This window comes from Rhinopithecus roxellana, chromosome 10, assembly GCF_007565055.1.
Source record: "Rhinopithecus roxellana isolate Shanxi Qingling chromosome 10, ASM756505v1, whole genome shotgun sequence".
Taxonomy (NCBI): Eukaryota; Metazoa; Chordata; class Mammalia; order Primates; family Cercopithecidae; genus Rhinopithecus; species Rhinopithecus roxellana.
Window position 1 is genome coordinate 96,349,530 of NC_044558.1, and position 18,594 is coordinate 96,368,123.

The 18,594-nt window shown below is 52.4% G+C and overlaps 1 protein-coding gene and 1 non-coding gene across 3 annotated transcripts; both read left to right on the forward strand.

Annotated features, from left to right (window-relative positions):
• The first annotated feature begins 84 nt into the window (after positions 1–84).
• On the forward strand, positions 85–17,540 carry MMAB (metabolism of cobalamin associated B). Of its 2 annotated transcripts, none has more exons than XM_010379472.2 (9): positions 85–300; positions 1,946–2,007; positions 4,828–4,921; positions 8,772–8,946; positions 12,492–12,564; positions 12,809–12,906; positions 13,223–13,287; positions 15,109–15,168; positions 17,105–17,540. In XM_010379472.2, exons 1-9 carry the CDS (start codon positions 185–187, stop codon positions 17,211–17,213), a joined length of 852 nt encoding a protein of 283 aa, XP_010377774.2. In that variant the 5' UTR covers positions 85–184; the 3' UTR covers positions 17,214–17,540. The 2 variants fall into 2 exon arrangements, with proteins under 2 accessions (XP_010377774.2, XP_010377781.1); XM_010379479.2 differs by having other exon boundaries at positions 8,772–8,829.
• On the forward strand, positions 5,581–5,721 carry LOC115900249. Its single transcript, XR_004059905.1, has one exon. It is a non-coding gene; the product is annotated as a U4 spliceosomal RNA (small nuclear RNA).
• Positions 17,541–18,594: the final 1,054 nt, after the last annotated feature.

Consider the following 18,594-nt stretch of genomic DNA (forward strand, 5'->3'; position numbering starts at 1 on the left):
TCCCGCCCCACTCCTTCCGTCAAACCAATGGGAAACAAGTCCCTGGGAGTGTCCCGCCTGGGGCGAGAACCTCGAACCAATGAAAATTGACAGCTGAGCGGTGGCGCGGCCAGCTGTGGGTGGAGTCACTCCGGGGCCTGGACGGGAACCTGGCAGGGTCAGCTCCCGTCAAGAAGCTTGGCTGATGGCTGTGTGGGGCCTGGGGAGTCGTCTTGGCCTGCGCGGATGCTTCGGCGCCGCCAGGCTCCTGTATCCCCGTTTCCAGAGCCGCAGCCCTCAGGGCGTGGAAGACGGGGACAGGTGAGTGGCTGGCGGGAAGGGTAACTCGAACACCTGCTTTGAATCGTGGTGTCGTCGTCATGGGTACGTCACACCGTCGTGAGGTCACCGCGGCACCCCTCCGGTGACATCTCCACGCTGTCCTGACGTCACCGTGGCAACGTGGGCCACGTGGGCGCCAGAGACCTGGTAGTCTTTGCCTAAGTCCCAGTGAAACCCCGCCGTCATCGGGCAGGGCATGGCATATCCCGTGTGGGCCAGCAGGGCTCTCGACTCAGATCGTGACCAATTTCCATAGCAGTTTATCCCCCAGGTCCCAGATACACCAGCGCCTTCTAAAGATGGCTTTCCTCATATACCTTGAAACTTGCACCCAACCCAGACCTCAGAACCTCTAGAGTACCGTGGATTAATAATGGATTAATTTAGTTCACAGATCCAGGAAATTAACCTTCGAATGGCCTTGTAATGTCACATTTTAATTTTGAGCTATGTCATTGAGTTGTTTACATTGTTATTTGAAAATGCCACTTTTTGAGCTGTATTTTGACAATTCTTCATCTCTGAGTACACTCGAAGCCTCATAGTATGGAAGTGGCTCAGGCTTCTTTTCCTGCAAGAGGCCCTAAGTTGGTGGAGTGTAAGATAAGAATTTGGGTAGGGTAGAGTTAAGAGTCCTAGCTACTTGGGAGGCTGAGGCAGGAGGATCCCTTGAGCCCAGGAGTTCAAGACTGCAGTGAGCTATGATCATGCCACTGCACTGCATTCCAGCTTAGGCAACAGAGCAAGACCCTGTCTGTGAACAAAATAATCATAGGCCAGGTATGGTGGCTCACGCCTGTAATCACAACACTTTGGGAGGTTGAGGTAGCCGTATTGCTTGAACTCAGGAGTTTAAAACCAGCCTAGGCAACATGGTGAAACCTGTCTCTACAAAAAAAAAAAAAAAGCTGGGTGTGGTGGTATACACCTGTGGTTCCAGCTACTGGGGAGGCTGAGGTGGGAGGATTGCTTGAGCCCGGGAGGCAGAGGTTGCAGTGAACCTAGATCGTGCCACTGCACTCCAGCCTGGGCGACAAAGCGAGACCCCATCTCAAAATAATAATAATAAATAAAGAATTTCAGCAGGATAGAAGTTACAGTTTGTGCTCTGGTCTAGGACAGTTTTGAGCATCCCACTCCTGCCTCTTCCTGGATGATCTAGGAAGGTGAGTCTCATCTGATCTACAGTTTCCTCCTCAGTAAAATGAAGAGAATAGGTGGTGGCTACCTTTGGGGTTGTGGAAAGATTCCAGGATAATTCCAGAAGGTAATGCCTGTAAACTACTTGGCACAGTGCAGGGACAATGGCAAAGGATTAATCAAGTCCTTCAGCAAATAGGTATTGAGCCTATGTTGAGCGAGGCGTTACATCAGCTACTGTACACACTGTCACCCAGCTCTGGTCTTGCCCACAAAATGTTTGCTATTAGAAGGGATCTAGGGGAAAGAAATCAATAAGAGATGACCATCTAAGCAGTAAGGGGTGAGTGCTGTCTCTGAGGTTACAAGCAGCAAGCTGGGACCTACTGAAGGAGCTGACCCTCTGTGTAAGGAGCTGAGCCTCTGTGTAAGCTCACCCTCTGTGTGACCCACTCACCAGATACTGATGTTTATTTCTCATTAGGCCACAGCCTTCCTCGAAGACACCCAGGATCCCCAAGATTTACACCAAAACGGGAGACAAAGGTAGGGTGGGGACAGGTGAAAAACGCAGAGAAGTACTCACGGCATACACCATTTTAAAGTTCTTCCAAATTCTTTGTGGCCACTTAAAAGTATAATATGTGACCAGGCACAGTGACTCATGCCGGTAATCCCGGCACTTTGGGAGGCCCTGTCGGGAGGCCAGGAATTTGAGACCAACCTGGCCAATGTGGTGAAACCCCATCTGTACTAAAAATACAAAAATTAGCTGGGTATGATGGTGCACACCTGTAACCCCAGCAGCTACTTGGGAGGCTAAGGCAGGAGAATTGCTTGAACTTGGGAGGCAGAGGTTGCAGTGAGCCAAGATCATGTCACTGCACTCCAGCCTGGGTGACAGAGCAAGATGCCATCTCAGGAAAAAAAAAAAAGTCTCAGGGGAAAAAAAAAAAAAAAATATATATATATATATATATATAAAATATGTGACAGATCTCAGTATACATTACAAAAATGTTATGTGAAATGAAAAACACTCGAGATACTAAATGACAAAAGCTTGAATCTATCTGGATAAGGATGTGCATATGTATGTGTTCAGGTATGTGTAGAGTAGTCTGAAAGGTTACACCTGGGACTGTTCTGGGAGAGAGATTAAGTTGTGAGAGGGGAACAAACACAAGGACTTTCACTATTTATATACTTTTATTCTATTTTATTGTTTTTTATAATGAGTATATATTACTTTAATAGTTTTTTAAATGCTAGACCATGTTATATAGAAAAAAGTAAGATGCAGAAGAATGTACTACTATGATACTTTTTTTTTTACAGGGTTTTACTCTGTCACCCAGGCTGGAGTGCAGTGGCCCAGTCACGGCTCACTACAGCCTCCACCTTTCAGACTTGAAGTAATCCTCCCACCTCAGCCTTCTGAGTATCGGGGACAACAGGCACACATCGCTATGCCTGGCTAATACTTTTTAATTTTTTTTGTAGAGATGAGGTCTTGCTGTGTTGCCCAGGCTGGTCCTGAACTGCTGGGCTCAAGGTATCCTCCCACCTCAGCCTCCCAAAGTGCTCGGATTACAGGAGGCATGAGCTACCGCACAGCCAGTATACCATTTTTTTTGTAGTATAAAAACATGCAGATCACTAGTATGTATTGTTTTTTGGATATATGCTTGTATAGTAAAAGTATAAAAGCATGCACGGGACATACTCAATGTCACTGAAGGGTAAACTTAAGAAGGGTCAAAATGGCAAAATTCTGTTATGTTCATCTGTTACCACAATTAAAAAGAAGGAAGAGGATGTTGGAAAGGACTTATTATAGAGTTGGGCTTCTGTTGGGTGGTTTGGGGGAGGATTCAAGGAAGTGGGGCTTTGCTGTGGATTGAATCCTATTAGGAAGCAGGGCTATTTCTGTAATTGGGTATCTTTTTTTGTTTTTCGAGACAGGGTCTAGTTCTGTTGCCCAGGTTGGAGTGCAATGGCATGATCTCGGCTCACTGCAACCTCCACCTCCCAGGTTCAAGTGATTCTTATGCCTCAGCCTCCCAAACAGCTGGGACTACAGGCATGCACCACCATGCCTGACTAATTTTTTCTGTTTTTATTAGAGACAGGGTTTCACCATGTTGGCCAGACTGGTCTCAAACTCCTGGCCTCAAGTGATCTGCTCGCCATGGCCTCCCAAAGTCCTGGGATTACAGTGTGAGCCACCGCACCCAGCCTGTAATTGGGTATCTTAATAATTTGTTTCTAGAAGACAGAAGGGACAAAGAGGTGCTAACGCTGTAATGGATAAAGATGTAACAGCCACTCACATTAGCCAGGGAAGGGGGATGTTTGATCATCTTTTGGCATTTGGACAGTCATCTGTGCTCAGACATTATTCCAGAGTGGCCTTGTCTTGGTCATAGTCATAGAGCGACCTGTCTGACGATTTTTTGTGAAATGTTTTGTGTTCAGCAGAACACCACAGTCTACCTGTGAGTGCCAGGCCAGCACCTGGCAACCCCAAAGCCTGCCCAATAGCAAAAACCAGCTCCAAACTGTCAGGGGCAGTTTTCACTTTCTCAGAGGTTGGGGGAGAAAGGCAGGGACTGTGAGCTAGGCAGAGGCACAGAGGACTTTGATGTCCTGTGAAATATAATGGTAATGTATATATGATATAAAATATGTAACATGTTTTATTTCTTTATCAGGATGGTTAGTGTGTGATTTTTAAGTTTAAAATAAAAGCACATCAGGAAAGAAGTGAGGATAGTGGCTAACCCTTGGGGAGTGGCAACTAAAAGGGGGTACATGGGGGCTTTCAGGGTGTTGGTCATGTTCTGTTTATGAAGCTAGGTTCTGATCACGGAGGTATATTCAGTTAGTAGTAATTCACCAACTTGCACACTTTTGATTTGAGTACTTTTCTGTGTATATGTTATACTTCAGGTTGAAAGTTCTTTAAGGGGTGGTGCGGTGGCTCATGCCTGTAATCTCAGCACTTTGGGAGGCTGAGGCAGGTGAATCACTTAAGGCCAGGAGTTCAAGACTAGCCTGGCCAACATGACGAAAACCAGTCTTTACTAAAAATACAAAAATTAGCTGGGCATGGTGGTACACACTTGTAATCCCAGCTACTTGGGAGACTGAGGCACGAGAATCACTTGAACCTGGGAGGCAGAGGTTTCAGTGAGGCAAGATCACGCTGCTATACTCCAGCCTGGATGACAGAGCGACAGTTCAAAAAAGAGAGAGAAAGTTCTTTAAAAACTTGAAAGTTAAAACAAACAAACCAACAAAAAAAAACCCAGTATATCAGGAAAACAGAATCTTAATTTGGGTGGCTAAACATTTTTTCCACAGGGTTTTCTAGCACCTTCACAGGAGAAAGGAGACCCAAAGACGACCAAGTGTTTGAAGCCGTGGGAACTACAGATGAATTAAGTTCAGCTATTGGGTAAGAGGAACAGGACTGGCCTTGAGGTTGCGTTTGAGTCGAGTATGGGTAAACGTAATGAATGTGAAGCTCCCACGCGTGCTGGACAGCTGCCTCCGAGGTTGTCAGCCCTTATTGAACTTTCCTCAGCGCTGAAGCACAGGCTGGTCAGTTCCACAAGGCTGCAGGGCTGCAGACTCCTTTCCCTTCTGGCCCTGCCTGTGCCTGCATGGCCTCTGGCCCATGCCATGTGAAGCTGCCTCCCTCTCATCCCTCACTTTTCAGGTGAGCCTGTGTGTGCCACTGAGGTTAGTATATTGAGTGAAAGAGGTGAGTTAGTATAATGCGCAGTACATCCACTGTGATCCTTTTTGTGAATGGCTTATGTTTTTTACATAAGCCAAAGTATAGAAGGTGGACTCAAGGATGGGCCAGGTCAGGATGGGCCAGGTCATGCTATGGTCACAGACAACCCCAATATCTCCTGGCTTATGACACCAAAGGTGGACTTGCTGCTCCCACTTCACCCCCATCATAGGGTGGATGTGCTTTGGCTCCATGTGGCCTTTACTCTGGGACCCAGGCTGCTAGGACAGCTGCTGCCTGGGGCGATTATCAGTCATTGTGGCAGAGGGAAAAGAGGTCAGGGTGAAGCTCACAGTGGCTCCTGAGGCTGTCAGGGGATTGTGCAGTGGCGGTGTTGTCGCCAGTGAGGTTTATCCGAGGTGTGATTATTGCCGATTGAAAACTCTTCCCACTACCCCGCCATGATGACTTGAAGTATAGTCGACACTGGCAGTTTCTCACAGTCTTTATGGAGACTAAACTTTGTTGGTAAATAAAAGTTGAAAAAAAAAAAAGTGTGAGCAGTGGCTCACAGGTCTAATCCCAGCGCTTTGGGAGACCGAGGTGGGAGAGTCACTTGAGCTCAGGAGTTTGAGACCAGTGTGAGCAACATAGCAAGACCTTGTCTCTACTGAAAAGAAAAATTAAAAAATTAGCGAGGCGCCGGGCGCGGTGGCTCAAGCCTGTAATCCCAGCACTTTGGGAGGCCGAGACGGGCGGATCATGAGGTCAGGAGATCGAGACCATCCTGGCGAACACGGTGAAACCCCGTCTCTACTAAAAAATACAAAAAAACTAGACGGGCGAGGTGGCGGGCGCCTGTAGTCCCAGCTACTCGGGAGGCTGAGGCAGGAGAATGGCGTGAACCCGGGAGGCGGAGCTTGTAGTGAGCTGAGATCCGGCCACTGCACTCCAGCCTGGGTGACAGAGCGAGACTCCGTCTCAAAAAAAAAAAAAAAAAAAATTAGCGAGGCATGGTGGTGCATACCTGTAGTCCCAGCTACTCAGAAAGCTGAGGCAGGAGGATCCTTTGAGTCTGAGAGTTTGAGGCTGCATTGAGCCATGATCGTGTCACTACACTCCAGTCTGGGCGAGAGTACAGCTGTGTCTCCAAAAGACAAACCTTTCTTGGGAGTGATGCCTTCCATTTACTCATATTTCAGTGGCCAGAGACTGTCACGTGCACGTGCCTGACGTCAGCAGGGTGAGAGGGGCAGCAAATATTTACAAGCAGGAGCACAGTCTGCCCAGCATGCCCTGCAAGCTGGTGACAGGGGGAGCAGCAACAGTCTCAAGTGCTGGATCCTGGTATCTGACTCCTGGGCCCTGTGGGTTGTAGGTGCGTGGGAGCCAGATAGACCCAGCTGCAGATTCAGCACCGCTGCGGATCATCTCTGGGACATCAGGCAAATCACTGTGAGCCTCAATTTACTGTTCTGTCAGGTAATCATCATGATAATTCCCATCTCACTGTGTTCTTATGGGGCTTAGATGAGATGATTCCATGTTTCACCCTGAGGACAGTGCCTAGCACAAGTAATAGCAATGATAGCTATTATCATTCTTTTTTTTTTTTTGAGACGGAGTTTCACTCTTCTTGCCCATGCTGGAGTGCAATGGCGCAATCTCGGCTCACTGCAACCTCTGCCTCCCAGGTTCAAGCAAGTCCCCTCATTATTACTGTTCTTAACACTTACCTGTTCCTGGCTACCGTTTCTCCATGGCGGGCCTGGCTAGGTGAGATTTTCAGGACAGATAATGGGAGGTATAGATAATCAGCCAGCTAGGTAGAGAAGGCAAACAAACCCCTTGGTGTGTGTGTGGGAGGGGGTCCAGAAGTGGGCAGACACAAGACCAAGTGGGCAAAGGGAGAAAAGGCCAGTTCTCGCGTCAGCTATTCTAATGAACTCTAAATCACGAGCCATCATCTCTCAGTTGAGGAGGAGCAGGAGGCTGGGGAAATCTCAGTTGTGGATTCTTCCTTGGTCAGATATTGGCCAAGCATCTGCTGCAAGGTACTGCTCAACAGAGAACCTCAGCCACACTTTCCTGAGCCTCAGAGTGCAGGGAGCAGGCAGCACTCACCGGGCAGCTACACGCGTGGGAGCAGGCTTGGGGCAAGCGCCCAGTGGGGGCCTGCCGCTGGCCTGATCACAGAGCGTCCCTCGGCAAGCAGATACTTCTGCACACCTCCTGTGAGGCAGGCATGAGGCATCCGCTATGATGGAGACAGACTGTGTCCCAGCCTGCACAGCCCTTCCCTTTGGTCCAGAGGGAAGACACATACCAGGTGGGAATCACACATGGGTGTGTTTAGTTCTAACTGTAAGGTGTGCCAGGAAGATGGGCTGGATATTCTCCACTGGCCCTTTCAAATCCCTTCTCTTCACCTTCTCTTTATGCATGGGAGGCTGGCCTTATCACCTGGTGGCTGTGCCACCTCCATTCCTTGGTCTTCTGGCATTCAGGTGGGTCCAGCCAGTGGGAGGCATCAGCAGGTGATGGGGGAGTGAGTGCAGAGAGATCAGGAGTGTGTGTGACCCCGTTCCCCAGCGGTGCATGGTTCTGGTGGCAGCTGGGCTCCCTACCTCCCTCCCTCCCTGCTGAGTGATTTCAGAATCCAGCTCCCTCCAGGGTGAGTTGCACCTTCCCTGACCCTTGTCTTCAGGCTCCTGCATTTGCCTGAAACTCTGCCCACACCTCTGTGAACTGTCCCTTCCCAAAGCCCTCCTCCAAGAATCCCTGCTGTGTACCACTGTCTCCTGCTGGGGCACTGACTGGTGCAGGAGGGAAGTGCAGGGTTCTGAGGGAGGCAGAGCCAGGGCCCTGACCTGTGTCGGGGGCAGTTTGCTTTCCCTGCCTTACGAGGGAGGTCCTCCCCAGCCTTCAAAGTCTCCCCTCCAGCATCACTTCCTCCAGGAAGCCCTCCCTGCCTCTCTAGCTAAGGTCAGATTAGGCTTCTGTTGCCCTTTCCTTCAGAGCACTGATCTCAGTTTGCACCTTCACATTCAGGAGTATATCTAATCTGATTACCTATCACACTCCTGAATATCACACTCCTGAACATGAAGGTATAAGCTTTGCCTGAAGTCCCAGAGACACTCAGCAGCGGTGCAGAATTTGCACCTGGGTCTCTCTGGTTCCCACTCACCTATAACCACAGGGCCACGGGTCAGAGCTCAGGATCCATCACTTGAGACTGTCACTGCTCACCCTGTCACCAGCTTGCGGGCAGAGCCTGGGTCAGCTTCTGTTCACCAGACTCTCGTGGGCCTGGTCAGAGTAGCTGTTCAAAAGGAATTATTGACTGGAAATAATGAGTATCCGAAAAGGCATTTCAGGAAACAAATACCACCAACCCCCCAAGTGGAAGGCTATAATGTTCTTATTGTCAGCAAGAAAAGTAATGTGTTTATTATATCTAAATTAACTAAATGGCCCACCACCTGAGAATCTATTGTTTACGGCAAGACAGGGCCTAGGGATATTACCTTACAGGCGAACACTTTTTCCTTTTCCTTCACAGGTTTGCTCTGGAATTAGTCACAGAAAAGGGCCACATATTTGCTGAAGAGCTTCAGAAAGTGAGTAACACCGTCTTACCCCAAGCTGGGAATCTTCATCCCTGGTGGCCGTCACGGGACTCAGCATCCAGCCATCAGGTCTTCTTTGTGTCACCTGGGGCTCGTCACTCTCGCTCTGTGAGCTCCATTTCTTCGTCTGTGAAATAGGGACAGGCCAGGTGTGGTGGCTCACACCTGCAATCTCAGCTGCTTGGGAGACTGAGGCAGGAAGATCACTTGAGGCCAGGAGCCTGGGTAACATAGTAAGACCCCGACTCTACAAAATATTTGAAAATTAGCCAGGCCTGGTGGTGAATGCCTGTAGCCTCAGCTACCCAGGAAGCTGAGGTAGGAGAATCTCTTGAGCCCAGGAGGTCAAGGCTGCAGTGAGCTGTGATCATGCCACTGCACTCCTGCCTGGGCAACAGATTGAGACCCTGTCTCAGGCCGAGCACCATGGTTCAATCAAGCTCATAATCCCAGCACTTTGGGAGGCCAAAGTGGGAGGATCACTTCAAGCCAGGAGTTCAAGACCAGCCTGGTCAACTTAGGGAGACCCTGTCTCTACAAAAAAAAAAAAAAAAAAAAAAAATTAAAAATTAGCCAAGTATGGTGGCATGCACCCATAGTCCCAGCAACTTACAAGGCTGAGTGGGAGAATCGCTTGAGTCTCAGAGGTTGAGGCTGCAGGGAGCTGTGATGACACCACTGCACTCTAGCCTGGGCAACAGAGTGGGATCCTGTCTTAAAAAAAAAAAAAAAAAAAAAAAAAAACCTCTGTCTCCAAAACAAACAATTGGAGACATATAATCTTCCTTCACAGGTGAGTGGTGAGGATTGCACTAAATGAGGGAATTTAAAATGTAACGGTTCTCAACCCAGGGCCATTCTGCCCCTCAGGGCCTGCTGAGCAATATCTGAAGACATTTTTAGTTGCGGCATCTGGGGGTGGGGGTGTTGCTGGCATGTAAATATCCTGCAATGCACAGGACAGCCCCCATCAACAAAGAATGCCCCGGCCGTGAATGGTAATAGCACCAAGGCTGAGAAAGCCGGTGTGAAGGGCCTCGCTCGCACCTGATGCAGAGGGAACCTGGAGAGGCCCAGCTGCAGGGAGCCCTCAGCCGGTGGGACTCATGTGTCACAGTGTCACTGTTCTGTTCCTTAAGAAGGAGGGGGCCTCTGACCCACACAGAGAACTTCAAGCACGGAGGCAGGGTCGCCACCCGAGAATGCCCAGGGTGCTGCACTTTACACCTCCACACAGACCCAGATCCCCAGAAACCGCTCCCCGCAGGGGCAGCCCTTCCCACTTCCGTTCTGAAGCCCAGGCTGGAGCCCGCTCAGGCCCCTGGGAACAGACAGAGGGGAGTAGGTAGGGCTGCCACAGGCCGTGGCTGCAGGAAGATGGGAAGCCTCAGCCACCAGAACATTCAGTGTGGTGGAGGAAGGCTTTCAACCTCCTGAGGAGCCGAGGTAGCAGCGGTCATTTCTGTCTGCTGTATGCATTGGGTCGCACCTGCCATGTCACCTCCTCCAGGGCCTTCCCTGGCCACCTCACCTCCAGCTGGGTTAGGCACCGCTCCTGGGTTAGGCATCCTCTAACCACAGGCATTACAAGGGGAGTTAACCTATTCACCCATCTGCCTCCCACCCAGCCTTGGCACTGTAAGGGTGGGGACTGTGTCTTGTTCACCTGGGAGGCCCACCTGGCCTGATAGCTGCTCACAGGGCCTGTGGATGAGGCCAGGCAGCAATGCCACGGCTCTCCTCATATCACCCATTTCACCCTCACAGATGCCCGTGAGGTGGAAGTTAATGTCCACAGTTCATAGGGAACCAGACTAAGCCTCAGGAAGGCTGACTTGCCCCCACAGCCAGGCATCAGTGGGGCTGGGATCTGATGCCCACACTGGTGCCAATCCAGCCCCTGGGGCACACGCCGCACTGGTGCCAGTCCAGCCCCTGGGGCACACGCCGCACTGGTGCCAGTCCAGCCCCTGGGGCACACGCTGCACTGGTGCCAGTCCAGCCCCTGGGGTACACGCTGCACTTGGCCAACCAAGTGGTTAGTGTTATCACTCCTGCTTTGACTGTGGAAGCGCAGGGACCCCAAGCTTGCCCAAGGTCTGCTGGTCAGAAGTCCTAGGAAGGTTCCAGCCCAGTGCTGGATGGGCAGCCTCTGCTCTTACACACCATGGCCTGCTTCTTGAATGCTGTCACAGTGGCCATCTTCGAAGAGGTCAGAGGTCGCAGACCTTCACCCTCCTGGTAGCCCACCATCCAGCTCGAGTGGACCCTGGCTGGGTGCAAAGTCAGAGGTGATACTTGTGGTTTTCACATGCATGGGAGCTGTTGGACATTTGTCATGCAGGAGCCTGGAGCCCTTGCAGCAGACCCCAACAGACCACTTCTGTTCCAAGCAAACCTACCCCCCACCTGGACAGAGCACAGGCCTCACCCAGCCAGGCTTCCTGCTCCTGGAACCCCCAAATGCCTTGGCTGACTACATTCTCCAAGCTCCTTGTCCTTTAGAGTTGAGAAAACACTGTCACATTTGACCTCTTGGCCCAGCTGTCAAATGTTGAGAAAAGAAGAAAACCTCACAGGGCCTAGGCGCACGGGAGACGTGGGCAGAGCCCAGACGGTTCCTCTTGACTGTCCCTGGGTGTGTGATGAGCGTCATCTGCTTAACCCAGCTGCTGCCCCCACACGAGCCTTTTCCTCCTTCAGACTGCAAAAGAGCCACACCAGGTCCCCCTCAGCAGGGCTGGGTGTCCAACAAAGATGTGCTGAAGGTTCAGAGTTTGCCTTCAAATGTCAGCCAATTCAAGGTCTGACAGCCTGTATGAGTCCGTTCTCTCACTGCTATAAAGAACTACCTCAGGCCAGGCGTGGTGGCTCAAGCCTGTAATCCCAGCACTTTGGGAGGCCGAGACGGGCGGATCATGAGGTCAGGAAATCAAGATCATCCTGGCTAACATGGTGAAACCCCGTCTCTACTAAAAAAATACAAAAATCTAGCCGGGCAAGGTGGCGGGCACCTGTAGTCCCAGTTACTCCAGAGGCTGAGGCAGGAGAATGGCGGGAACCTGGGAGGCGGAGCTTGCAGTGAGCTGAGATCCGGCCACTGCACTCCAGCCTGGGTGACAGAGCGAGACTGTCTCAAAAAAAAAAAAAAAAAAAAAAAAACTACCTGAGACTGGATAATTTGTAAAGAAAAGAAGTTTAATCTGCACATGGTTCTGCGGACTGTACAGGCTTCTGCTTCTGGGGAGGCCTCCGGAAACCTACAGTCATGGCAGAAGGCAAGAGGGAAGCAGGTACATCTTCACATGGCTGACAGGAGAGAGAGAGTGAAGGGGGAGATGCTACACACTTCCAAACCACATCTTGGGAGAACTCTTATCACAAGACAGCACTAGGGGGCTGGTGCTAAACCATTCAAAACCACCCCAATGATCCAATCACCTCACACCAGGCCCCACCTCCAACTCTGAGGATCACAATTTAGCATGAGATTTGGGTGGAGACACAGTGCCAAACCATATCACAGCCCTTCACGAGCTAGCTGGCACAGGTTTTGCCGGCGTGTTAGGTGGTGCCTCTGCACATGGAACGACATTCTGTCTGTCCAGCCCATCCCAAATAGATCTTGACTGTCACCTTCTGTTGCCTCCCAGATCCAGTGCACATTGCAGGACGTCGGCTCGGCCCTGGCAACACCACGCTCCTCGGCCCGGGAGGCTCACTTAAGTAATTCTCAACCTCCTGTGAGCCCTAGGGTCAAGGGACTCTCCTAGGGGTTACCATCTGGGAGCCCAGGGACCCACAGGTGGGCCAGTCAGCCTTGCTTGTAGCCCCTGGGAGGGAAGGTACCTTCTGAGCCAGTGGAAGCAGTCTGCAGGACACCCAGGTGGACGGGCAACGGGGGTGGTTCCCGCCATAGTCTGGTGAGTGATGGCCTCATGGTAGTTCCCTCTGCTCCTTGGCTCCTCAGAGTACACCACGTTCGAGGTGGGGCCCATCCTGGAGCTGGAACAGTGGATCGACAAGTATACCTGCCAGCTCCCACCACTCACGGCCTTCATCCTGCCTGTAGGTACTGGGCAGGCGTAACTGGGGGTGGCTGCAGGCAGTTGCAGTGACAGACACACATGGGCTCTGAATAAGTCCCTCTGTTCACAGTGACAGACACTGTCCTCCAGTTTACCCAAGTCCCTCCAGGTCCTCACCGGTCCCTTCCAGCCCTGCCCACTCTGGAGCAGGGTGCCCAGTGGGTGTGCCCTGGCAGGGCTCCTGGAGGCAGAATGCTGCCCGGTTTGGGGGGCAGGGCTGGACTTCAGAGGAGCTCCTGTCTGCAGTGGGCACACCTTTCCCACTCTGCTCAGGCAATGTCCCTTTCTGCTTTCAGTCGGGAGGCAAGATCAGCTCAGCGCTGCATTTCTGCCGGGCCGTGTGCCGCCGGGCCGAGAGACGGTAAGAGGGCCCAAGGGAAAGGGAGAGGAACAAGGAGGAGGGGAGAGGGAGAGGGGCCTCTGCACTGCGGGCAGGAGGCAGGCACAACAGGGTCATCTCTGAGCCATCCAGCCACACATCAACAGACCCTGTCTGGGTCCCTCCACTGTGCCAGATGGGGACCAGAACAGACCAAGTCCCTGTCCTCAGAGCCCTGTGTTGTGGAGTGGAGACAGTGACACGTGACCAAATGGACTATCAGACAACACAGTTTCACCTTGCTGTGAGCCCTGTATTCTGAGAACAACAGGAAGTTATTGCTGGGTTCCCAGCCATCTTGGGACAGGGGTAGACATGAAAGGACCCTGCTGGCCTCTGGGTGCATAAGGCCCCTGAAAGGCCTGCACGGCTGTGGGGAGCCCGGGTGGACACTGTCAGCAGACTAGCCACCACCACCCCCAAAGCTACTGACAGCCTTTTCAAGGAATCTTTAGAAGGAAATGAGCAAAGTCTCTATCTACACCACTCAGAGACCAGGCTGCCAGCCAGCTTTACAGAGAAGAGAAAGCAAGCCCTACTTTGATCCAATGGACAGGTGCTTTACGTTCATAATTTCATTTACTCCTTGTTGATAGCCCTGGGAGAGAGGTGGTGTGGCCTCCGCTCTACAGGAGTCAGGAAGCTGTGGCTCAGAGAAATGACACCATGGCCACAGAACCCCAAATGGTTGGTAGCAGAATCCAGATTGGAGTCCACGTCTGTCTGGGCCAAGCATGAGCTCTTCCACGGTCCCACATCACTAAGGTTTTGTTCTTTATGAAAGGCTCTTAGGCCCAGATAGCTCCTGTAACAGAGCACGCTTTGGCTTCAAAAGAAAAAAAATGTCATTTGTACAAAGCCATCCATCAGCAGTGCTCATAATAGCCAGAAACTGGAACCAACCCAAAGACCCAACACACAGGCATAGAGCAGCGGATAGGCCCTCCGTGCAGCAGAGTTACGCAGCCATGGCGGTGGCAAGGTGCAGATCATCCTGAGGTGGGGTCGCACGCCCGGGGCATCTCGGGTGAAGAAGCTCCTCGCTGAGCGTACGGTGCCCACTAGAGACAGCCTGGAACTCTGACAGGCCTGGACGCACACCCTGCTGGGCCGCTAGCCAGGTGCATGGCTTTGGGTGGGGATGAGAACCCTGAGGCTGGGCTTTGGGTGGCTGGCCTGCCAACAAGGTGTATGCCACAGGGTGATACCTGGGAATGGCTCAGCAAGGGCCCGCCACCACACTGGTGCCCAGCAGATGGCCGTCCAGTGTCTAATGTATCTGCACATAGACTGGCATGGACCCTAGGAATCCAGAATCCTGTGGAATCAGGAGCTTGGTCTGCCTGGGTCTTTTTCTCCGCTGTGAAGTTCTTCTAAGTCATGATGTACAAGCATGATGTACAAGGGGCTTAGAGTTTAGCGCATTGGGATTTAAGGGTCAGGTCCCCACTTCCTTTGAAGGCTGGAGGCTGACCACCCCAACTTCACCCCACCCAGACTCAGGTCCAGTGGTACAAAAGCTGGCTGACTGGCTGGGGTGTGGTGTAGGCCAGGCGGCTCCCTCAACTCCCCCCCCGTTCCAGTCCTCCTTGGCCAGGGCCTCCTGCGATGTGCCCGTGGAAAGGGCCAATGGCCTGTTTAAACCCACCTGTGACGGATTTGTCATCTCCAGTGCCGGCCGAGCTTGTGCAGGCTCAGGTTGAGCGGTAGTGGGATGTGAAATGCTGCTCAAGGTTTAGGCCCCAGGTCAGAGCCTGTTAAGCCCCATAATGTCACATGACTCAGTGTCTCCTCCCTTTCTAGTGTGGTGCCTCTTGTCCAGATGGGAGAGACCGATGCCAACGTGGCCAAGTTCTTAAACAGGTACTCGTGTGGAACCTGGGGGTCCCTCTCTGAAAGCCGAGGCTTGTCTGTGGGAAGTAGCAGTGGTGCAGTGTTCCCACACCCCTCCTTCATTCCCTTAGTGTTTATGAACATCTGCTCTGTGCCAGGCACCACGGCAGGCACAGGAGAGGCAGTGGCGAACAAGGTGGATGCTGTGCCTGTCCCAAGAAGATTTAGATCTTATTGGGAGAAGCTGCTGTAAAAACCAGGAAGAAAAACCTAAGTGCAAAGTGGCCTTGCGGGAGCAAAGGGCGTTCTTAGAGGCTGGGTGCTCAGGGAAGGCCTCTCGGTGGTGACTGACCAGGGAGCCAGGCTTCAGGCCCTCTCTCAGCCAGTTTCCTCTCCCCGAGAGGGCCTGGGGCAGTGTGAACCAACAAAAGAGAGGCCAAGCTGAGCTCAGGGGCCCCCCGTGCAGGCCCCAGTGAGCCAGGCTAGCCCAGGGAGGGCTTCCTCTGCCTTGCTGCCGGCCCATGAGGCTGGAGCCACACCTGGCCCAATGCCTGCTCTGCTGGTTCCTGCCCCAGCCCTGGCTCCTGTGGCTCCAGTGTGAGCAAGGCCAGAGCCTGGGGGCAGGTAGAGAGCTGGGGGAGTGGGTCTGCACCCCAGGAGCTGTCCTGGGTGTCTAGAAAGTGACCTCAGGCCCCTGACTGTGGCCACTCCTCCCACGGACATGGCCTGGCTTTGACAGGTCCTGAGCAGCTCCTTTCCTTCTGGGAGTGGGGTTTCGCCGGGAGTGAGGAGCAGGTCTATTTCACCTTCAAAGCAGCAACCCTGGGGGGACCCTTGCGGTCCCATAGCATTGCATGGGACAGGCCATTTCATCTCTTCAATGAGGCTTCACAGAGCCCACAAGCAACAGGTACGCTGCTGCCCTCCAGGAGCACGCGGCCCAGAGGTAAAATACCCTGAACCACCTCCCTTTGCTCTCCCTGAGAGCCAGCCGTGGGGCTCAGGGGGCCTGAGTCAGGGGAGGGCTCAGGAGGACGTGGTGTGGAGCTGGCCTCTAAGGGCAAGACTGGGGTAGAGAGAGAGGAAGGAACGTGGTGCCCAGTGCTGGGAGTGAAACAGCAAAAGATGCAGACAGCAGGAGGCAGAAGAGCTGACAGCATAAGCGCCTTGTGGGGCCCATGGCGTTGTCCTCTGGTTCCCTCCATTGCTGCCCCTGTAGAAGGCCTCATGCACAGATGGCCCATTGCTCAAAGGAGGAGGCAGGAAAGGGACTGGGCTCTGGTCTCTAGAGTGCTCCAGCCTGTGCTGCTCACCTGGTACCTTTGGCGATGTTTGGAGGTATTACTGCTTGTCACACTGGGTGCAGGGGTGCCGCTGGCATCTGGCGGGTGGAGACCAAAGGTGCTGTCAGCATCCTACATTGCACAGGATGCACAGGACAGCCCCGAACACAGAGGATGATCCAGAATGTCAGTAGGGCCTAGTCCAGCAGTGTCAGCATTACCCAGGATGGGAACTAGACCCACAGAGTCCCGGGCCTGGCCCAGCCCTCCCGAGTCAGAATCTGCACGTTGCTCAGATCCCCCAGTGATGCCTGTGCACACTGCAGTTTGGGAAACACCCAAACTGATCACGCACATGAGCCCTGATCACTCAAAAGTGCAGAAACCAGCTCAGAGAGGAGTCCAAAGTCATCTGGCCCATAGGGTAGGGCTGGGGCAATAGCCTCATCCTGCATGAATGGCCCCAGCCTTGACACTGGAGAAGAGTCCCTGGCATTCACAACAGCTGGCCTCACATGCCATCCATCAAGTGCAAGGTGGTGGGCCCCCACCCTCCCTGCACAGTGTGCCCAGAGCGCGTGCATCATTTATATCTCCTCCTTGTAGGCAGCTATGGGAAGACCCAGTTAGCATTGATCTCATTTCAAACCATTCTTTTTGCTTCTCTCTCTCTGCCCCTCCAGACTCAGTGACTATCTCTTCACACTAGCCAGATATGCAGCCATGAAGGAGGGGAATCAAGAGAAAATATATAAGAAAAATGGCCCATCAGCCGAGTCTGAGACACTCTGAAATCACAGAAAGCGGGAGTTTGGAGGATCCCTCCATGGCGATGGCCGTGGAGAGAGGAGCTTGCGCTTCTGGGGTCCTGGTTCCTGAAGAGCTCACCCAGAGAGACTGAAAGCAGCCTTTCATCCCAACTCTGTTTTGCTCCATACTGCCACCTTCCTCAAGGGACTGTGGCCCTTTGGGGAATCTGTCCCTGACCCTGCTTCCCCAAGCTCTCCTGGGTCTTGGAGGGATGTAGGAATGAATTGGCATTGCAGGAAAGACAGGTAAAGTGATTGCTGCAATGAGAAGGAGCTGTGCGGAAAAAGAATAAAAGTGAGAAAGGCTGGAGCCGTGTGTGTGTGTGTGTGTGTGTGTGTGTGTGAGAGTGTGAATGTGTGAGAGAGAGAGAGAACGCCCTCCCACTGCCAGCTCAGGTTGTTCAGAGATTTGGAATGGGACCAGAGGCCCTTGAAAATGTAATTGTGATTTACCTGTGCCAAAGGGGCTTTAAATGTCACATTTGTAACGGGGAAGGCGGACAGGATTTGGAAGTTTAGTTACCTCTGAGCCACCTATCACCGCCAAAGTGTGGGGGGAAGGATAGCTGCAGATTGACAGGCGAGGCTCAGAAACTCCTGGCTTAGATTGAAGTGTGTGTGGTGGGGGTGCAGCTGAGAGGACCCCCTCTGAAAGGGATGGAGACCCTGCTGAGAACAACACTACCGCTTGAAGATGAACATTCCCTGTCCAGTTGGACTGAGTCGAGTCGAGGGTCTGTGGCGCAGCGTCTTCAGCTTAAGAAAATGAGGTTGTCAGTTTCCAGCGAGGCTGACATCCACCAGACTGATTTCTCCGATGTTGCACTTGGCTGGCTTATGCCTCTGAGATCCATGCACGGCTGTATTTATTTCAGTTGTCATCGCTCCTCCCTCCTGCTATGAAACGACACTTGCCAGTGCCAGCAGTGTCCTTGGGAAAGGCGATATTTATGAAGGGCAGAAGAGGCAGCCCCAAGAACCTGAAGACTGCAGGCTGCTAATTGCAGGAAATGACTTTGGAAGGACAGACTTTTGTTGAGTTTCAGGGCTGAAATGCCTGGCGAACTCCATTCAGCCATCACGTATTGACTGAGTGGCTGCTTAGCATGGGGCACGGCGCGAGGCTCGGGTCAGCTGGTCACTCAGGCCATCTTTCATGCTGGCAAGTCAGCAAACATTACATTCTCAGTCATGTGCATGTTTTTGCCTTCATTCTTACCACCTTGCCTGCAAAGTTTGCAGGAGGGCCAGGTATATTCATTCGTGTCTTCTGGGTCCCTTCATTGCTGACAGGCTGTGGTGGCCCTCTCGAGCCTTGGGCAGGGTGGGTGAGGTGCAGATGACCAGGAGTGTGTGAACGCCTT

Bases quoted from the DNA above. Each gene is read 5' to 3' on its own strand.
- MMAB (XM_010379472.2), top strand. From the start codon at position 185: ATGGCTGTGTGGGGCCTGGGGAGTCGTCTTGGCCTGCGCGGATGCTTC. The intron at 12,565-12,808 runs GTAATTCTCAAC...TTGGCTCCTCAG, and splicing joins GGCCCGGGAGGCTCACTTAA to AGTACACCACGTTCGAGGTG. The intron at 15,169-17,104 runs GTACTCGTGTGG...CTGCCCCTCCAG, and splicing joins GTGGCCAAGTTCTTAAACAG to ACTCAGTGACTATCTCTTCA.